Below are 6,434 nucleotides of genomic sequence, written 5' to 3'. Positions count from 1 at the left end.
CTACCATGTTGATTGGCAATACCTCTACATAATTACCAAAATGAGAAAAGATCCCAGCCTTAGGGAAGGAAGGTCAAGAAGATTCTCTCACCCAAGATGCACTCCAGTCCTGCCCAGAGGCTAGCGTCCCTTTCCCTTCTAGCTACCCTGTCAAGGCCGAGGCCTCTGTCACCATACTCCGTCTCCCCTCCTACCTGCCTGCTCCCCAGGCCCACATTTACCTCTTTTTCCGCCTCCTTGAGCTCAGCTTCTTTCTCTTTGACTCTCTGGACAAACATCTGTCTCATCTCCTCTTCTTTTTTCTGCAGCTCCCCTAGGAACTCATTTCTCTTCGCCTCATATGTCTCCTGTAAGCTGTAGATGGGATCCAGTCAATTCCACTGCTTCCCGGGCAAGCCCTGCTCAAGAAAACGGGCCCCAACCATCCTGAGCCCCCCTCATCCTCTCTGCTCTACTTCTGACAGAGAAATGGAAAGAGAGAACCATCAGAGGGGAGGGGACAGCTTGGCATACAGCAGCAATATTACAGAGCTACTGAAGGGGGCAGAGGAGCCCCGATGAACTGGATACCACCTTCTAGAAATCTCTCTCTCCCTCCCACCCCCCTCACAGAGGTAAAGTGACACACTGAAGATTGTACACCTAGTTAGAGGCAGAGCTGACACCAGAAACTGGGTCTCCTGTTTATTCATGTACGGCCTCTCTCCCACTGCACTGCACCGCCAGGCCCTGGCTCCGAAACCAACCACATTGATTCAGCACTTCCTCAAATACTTGCTGAGATTATAAGCGAGCAGTACGAATAGATATGATGCTAGTCGCTTGCTCAGCATCTAGCGCCTAGAGCCACGACGCCTGCCCTAGAGGATCTCGGGGTCTATCGGGAGATGCCTGGATCAAGACCATGGTCTGCACGTATTATTTTAAAAAGAGTCAAAGCCAGCCGGGTGAAGACCAGAAGGACTGTGTTCCAAAAACCGAGCAGCATACTTGAATAGGCCTGGGGGAATCACAGGAACCATGGAGGACTGGGAAGGGAGGTTCCTGAGTCTGGAAGAAGAGGACAGGCTTTGGATGCCACATGAAAGAAGTGGACACGTATCCACTGAGTGGTTTTCATCACTCAGAACATGGGAAAGTCCACTTGGCTATTCTGGGACGAAAACTCTGCAGCAATTTCAGTATGACATGGCAGGATCTTCCTGTCAGGGCTGGCAGGGAATGGAGAGATCTGGAGGAGCAGCAAGGGCTACAGAATTTCCAGGCCTTGGAAGAAATCAAAGCTGATTCGAGACCGCTGTCCCCCGAGTAACTCCTATCTGCTTTCTCAAGTGTATCTTATTGTCTTCGTGAGCATCTCTCTTTGAATCTTTGTGCTTATGATCGACATTAAAGTTTCCGAATATACCCCCCCAAAGGAAGCTGATTCTAGTTTCTGGCCTGGGCCACTAGCTAGACGGTAGAACATGAACAGCATGGAAGAGGAAGAAGAACGTGGACTAGATGGCAGACTGTTGGGGATTCAGGTTAGGCATCCATAGCATGTCTGAGGGCAAATGTCTGCCGTGCAGCTGCTTCTGTGGGCTTGGAGTTCAGTGGTAAAGCGTTAGCTTCGGAGTCATCAGATTCCCAGGTGCTAATTAGAGCTGTGAGACTAGAAAGAGCCAGACCAAAGAGACGGGAGTATGGAAGAGCTGAGGCCCATGGAAGGAACCTCAAGGGGGCAGCAACATTTAAGGAGAAAGCTGAAGAAATGAACACTGGAAGAGCTGAAGGCAGAGGGTATTTCAAGCAAGCCAAATGAACATTTCACATTAAAATCAAAGAGAGAAATCAAGCCGCGATGAAACTGGCCACCGATCTACAACTGTAGGCCTTAAAGAGAGGCCCTTTTGTGGAGAGCTGGAGGCAGGAGCCAGATTGCAGTGGGTTGAGGAAGTGAGAGAGGAGGAAGAGGAACAGTAGACGCAGAAGTGTTTCTTCCCTGTCAGAGACAAAGCTCTTGATGGGAGGAACTGGCAAGAAAGAGCAGAACTGAAAAAGGGCTCCTGAGGCAGGAGTATTTACCAGCAAGGTGGACAAGGGCAGTGGAGGGGGCGAGGTGAAGATGTAGGAACAGAAGACTCGAGGATGGGGCAAAGGAGGGAAGGCCAGGGCTGAATGGCCAGGTAGAAGTACACCTTCCAGATGCAGAGGAAAATTGTGGAGGTGAAGGAGAGAAACGGAGGGCCTTCCAGCAGAGACAAACTTGCTTTCCTCCCTGCTCAGGAGTTCTGGGGCCCTGACCTGCCTCTCCACAGAGGGGTGGGAGGCTGCCATTCCTAAAGCAGACATTCCCCCAACGGACTGCTTGTACAGTGTCATAGGCCCTCTTTCTGCCATGAACAGGTTCTGTGGGATCCCAGAGGCCATTTGAGTACCTTTTCCTCCCACAGATTTTCCCCCTGGCTTGCTCATGAATGTCTGACATTTCCTGAAAGGAGATGGAGTCACGGTAAAGGGCAACATATGGTAATTCAAAATGCAGGGCTGATGACGCATTGTGTATAGAGAGCAGATGCTTCCACTGGTCTAGGGCTCCCACCTGCCTAATATAAAGCACTTTAGTTCTGAGGTGAGGAAAACACCAGGGATTATTCATCTTCAGGGGTCAAAACAAAACTCACACTGAAATTCTTAGGCAGTGGGAGAAGAGCCTCAGGCAGGTCACCAATACAAGCAAAGTGACTGTGGTCCTATTCTGTATTTTCCTGTTTCTTTACTTAGTGCTAGGAATGACCTTGGGGCTTGTGCATGCTAGGGAAGCACATACTGGAAACCCGTCTTAAGCAACAGGAGAACCAGATGAAGAAAAGTGGGAACAGAGGATTCCTAACTGCCACCCAGTAGAACAAAAGCCCAGCTCAGGGTCCATGGAAGGCAGGGGCCCCTGCCCTTCCCTGCTTTTCTAAGCGGGGTGGTAGCTCTTCTGGCAGATGCGCAAACACAGAGAGGGAATAGTCAAGCAACACTGGTGACTCAGGAATTCCTTTGGGCCTCCTAGCTCACCCCCACACCTCTCCTCCCCTGCTGATTATTGTCCAGGGCAAGGTTTTCTGAACTGGGCCAGGCAGGCCTGACCTGGCGTGAGCGGTACCTGAATGGTTTGCTGTCAGGGTCGGTGTCCTTGAAGCCCATCTCCTCCAGTTTACAGCGGCGGTACAATTCATAGTGCCGGGTGTGGGTCTGCTCCCGCAGATCCTCCATGTTGACCCGAATCAGCATCTCCCGCAGCTTCACAAAGTCGCAGTGGGCCTCATTTTCAACTGCATAGCGGGGATGGGGGCATTGGAAACATATTGAAAGGAAGGCCAGCAGAAGAAGACATGGATGCAGTGAGAAGTAAAGTGTCTAATGGTGACATCGCCTCGCAGCCTCCTTATACGGCTCCTACACATTTAACCTAATTCCATTTTCTGGGAAAATGGGAATGAAACATTATGAAAGGGCAATACTACTGTGCAAATATCTAAGAACTTTCATTAAGGCCTCTGCACAAATTTACCAAGCAGACTTGCGCAGAAATATCTGCTCTCCATTGCTTTGCAGATGACGACACATGCACCTCTATCTAGCCATCCACCCAATAAATATTAGTGGAATCTCTGTTTCCAGTATTCTCTCTGGCCCAGATAATTCAGAAGCGAAGTCTTGGGGCCACGCTTTTGGGAACCTGCGGCTTAGTGGGAAAGCGCATGTAAACAGAACAATATAACACAATGGCAAAATTACAGACGCGGAGGCATGGCTGCAGTGCAGTAAAAGCCCAGAAGAGGGGGACCTGTGAACTCCAGAACAAGGGCTTCCCCAAAGATAAAACCTCTTGGATGACGCTGGAAGGAAGAGTAGAATTTATCAGGCAGATAATAGAACATGATCTTCACAAGGCCTCCAGAAGGCTAGGCAAGGCCACATAGTGAGCAAGTTGCAGAGTTAGGTTTCAAATCCCAGTAGTGTAGGGGAGAGGCAAAGACCATAGATGAATCTCCAGAGAGCAAGGGAAAAGAAGTAGGGCAGGAAGGGTGAGAGGGAAAAGGAGGGGCAGACCTCAGGTGTGGCCCATGTGGGTGGTAGATGCTTCCGAGGAGGTGTTTTAGCAAGGGCGGATAATGGCCTGACCACTGCAATCTGCAGGAGAAAGTAGATAACCGCTTCTTTGCCTTGTGGACAAAGGTCTGCATTTTGGGTAGTAGACAAGAAGGTGAGCAATGTGGACTAAATCACAGCAGAGTGGACTTCTGGCCAGAGCCATGCTATAAGCGGGGCTCTAATCCGATCCACCGCGTTTGTACTGTTAGAGATGGTCAGATATGGTCATTAGAAGTATTTAACCAAAGTCCAGAGTGGTCCATGTACTCTTTCTACTTAAGGCCCCTCACATTCAGTACCGACCTATATCTATTGCCATAGAACATAAACTAATATAAAAAGCTGCAGCAATAAAATAACTCCTTGGAAACAAGCTATATGTATCTGCTTCTCCAGCTCAAGACAGTGACCCCTGATCAGGAGGAATGATTCTAGAACCAGGCCTGTGATTTTAGCATTTAGGAGGTGGAGGCTGGAGGGTCAGGAGTTCAAGGCCGGCTTCAACTACATAGTGATTACAAGGTCAACCTGGGCTACACAAAACTCTATTTTTTTAAGGATATAAGAAAGGAATAATTTTAAGTCTTTTTTAGGCTTCCAAGCAGTGTTCAACTGCTTCTTCATCCAGAAAAAAACTGTCAACTAGGGAGTTCAAAACAAACAAACAACAATAAAACTCAGTTTAGGATAAGAGCAGGGTAGTCCAAGTTGGAGGAAGGAAGTCACTGGAACTCTGTCTGCTGGTTTGTCTCCTCCCACCTCAGGTTTCTGTCTTTCAGGCCACAGACTCCAAAGGTGTGGCTCTTGGTCCAGAAGCCTTTTCCCGGTGTTCCTAGTATAACATCCTGTGGTGGTGGTTTGAATGGAATTGGCCCCCATAATCTCATAGGGAGTGGCACTATTAGGAGGTGTGACCTTGTTGGAGTAGGTGTGGCTTTGTTGGAGGAAGTGTGTCACTGTGAGGGCAGACTTTGAGGTCTCATATATGCTTAAATTATGCCCATTGTCTCAATTCACTTCCTGTTGCCCGTGGGTCAAGATGTAGGACTCTCAGCTCCTTCTCCAGCACCCTGTCTACCTGTACCCTGCCATGTCCTGCCATGATGATAACAGACTAATCCTCTGAGCCTGGAAGTCAGCCCCAATTAAATGCTTTCTTTTGTAAAAGTTTGCCATGGTCAAAACAAACAAAAAAACAAAACAAAACAAACAGAAAGAGTTACCATGGTCATGGTGTCTCTTCACAGCAATAAAACACTGACTAAGACACATCCCCAGCTTCAAATGGCGGAGAAGAGCAAAACTGTGCGTAGCTCTGCCAAACAGTCTTCTACTACCTATGGGTAGTCAAGCATGGGATGGAGCTCAACAGTAGCGTTTTCATCTAGCAGGCATGAAGCCTGACTTCCGTCTCTGACATTGTAACAAAGAAGAACCGAGGGTGTAGTTTAGTGGCAGAGCATTCGCCTAGCATGCATGAGAGGCCCCAAGTGCCAGTCTCAGTAGCACAAAAGAAGGAAAGCACTCCAGCTACTGTGGGCGGGGCTACTGTGGGCGGGGCTTTGCTGTGCCTTCAATCATACCAGCCTTTGGATGTGAGGTGGGCAACTCACTATCAACTTTCATCTTCGCGTCTTTGAAACATGGTCGCACGAGACTGCCTTTGAACTCACGATCCTCTCTTCTCAGTTGCCCCCCACCTCCCAGGACTGGATTTACAGATGGATGCCACCCTTCTTGGGTGCCCACTCTCCTTTATATGCCCAAGGATTGGGAAGAAAATTTACAGAGAAACTGTCAGTCACGGCCTGGTTTACAGCTACAGACTCAGGGCCCCCAAACCTCTGCCTCTGGCAGAGTCCTAGAGTTCATGTTACCTCCTGAACGGACAAGAGAAGCATATGTGTGAGACAGACTGCGAAAAGAATTGTCATGCATGCATACAGTATATAACTAATTCTTTAAAATTATGAAATCAGCATATCTATAAAAGAGTACATGAACTAGGTATGTGCCGTTTAAAGAAATTTCAAATTCGTAAACATCCCCACAACCAAAGCTAATGTTACTATTACCCTGGAAGCCCCTGCTGGCCTCTTTTTGATCTCATGCGCCTCTCTCTACTCCCTGCCTCCTCTGGCAATGAAACTGAAGCACTATCCTGACAGGGTTTAGCAGTCATTTGTATATTTTTTTTATTTTAATTTGTTTAGTGTGAGGGGATGTGGGTGTGCATGTGCGCACCTGTGAGGGCGCTGGTGTTTGTGTGAAGGTCAGAGGATAAGCTTTAGAGATCAAACTCAAGC

At 48.5% G+C, this 6,434-nt stretch overlaps 1 protein-coding gene across 4 annotated transcripts in view; it reads right to left on the bottom strand.

Moving 5' to 3' along the window:
• Septin6 (septin 6) overlaps nt 1–6,434 on the bottom strand; it is a 74,419-nt gene that overhangs the window by 12,787 nt on the left and 55,198 nt on the right. For all 4 annotated transcript variants that reach the window (XM_038316216.1, XM_038316217.1, XM_038316215.1 and 1 more), the window contains exons 7-8: nt 3,137–3,305; nt 222–354 (exon numbers count right to left, since the gene is read on the bottom strand). In XM_038316216.1, the coding sequence (XP_038172144.1) occupies nt 222–354; nt 3,137–3,305 (302 nt within the window). The remainder of the gene's footprint in view (nt 1–221; nt 355–3,136; nt 3,306–6,434) is intronic.

The sequence above is a fragment of the Arvicola amphibius genome, chromosome X (genome assembly GCF_903992535.2).
Source record: "Arvicola amphibius chromosome X, mArvAmp1.2, whole genome shotgun sequence".
NCBI lineage: Eukaryota > Metazoa > Chordata > Mammalia > Rodentia > Cricetidae > Arvicola > Arvicola amphibius.
This window is presented reverse-complemented; position numbering and strand designations above follow the sequence as displayed.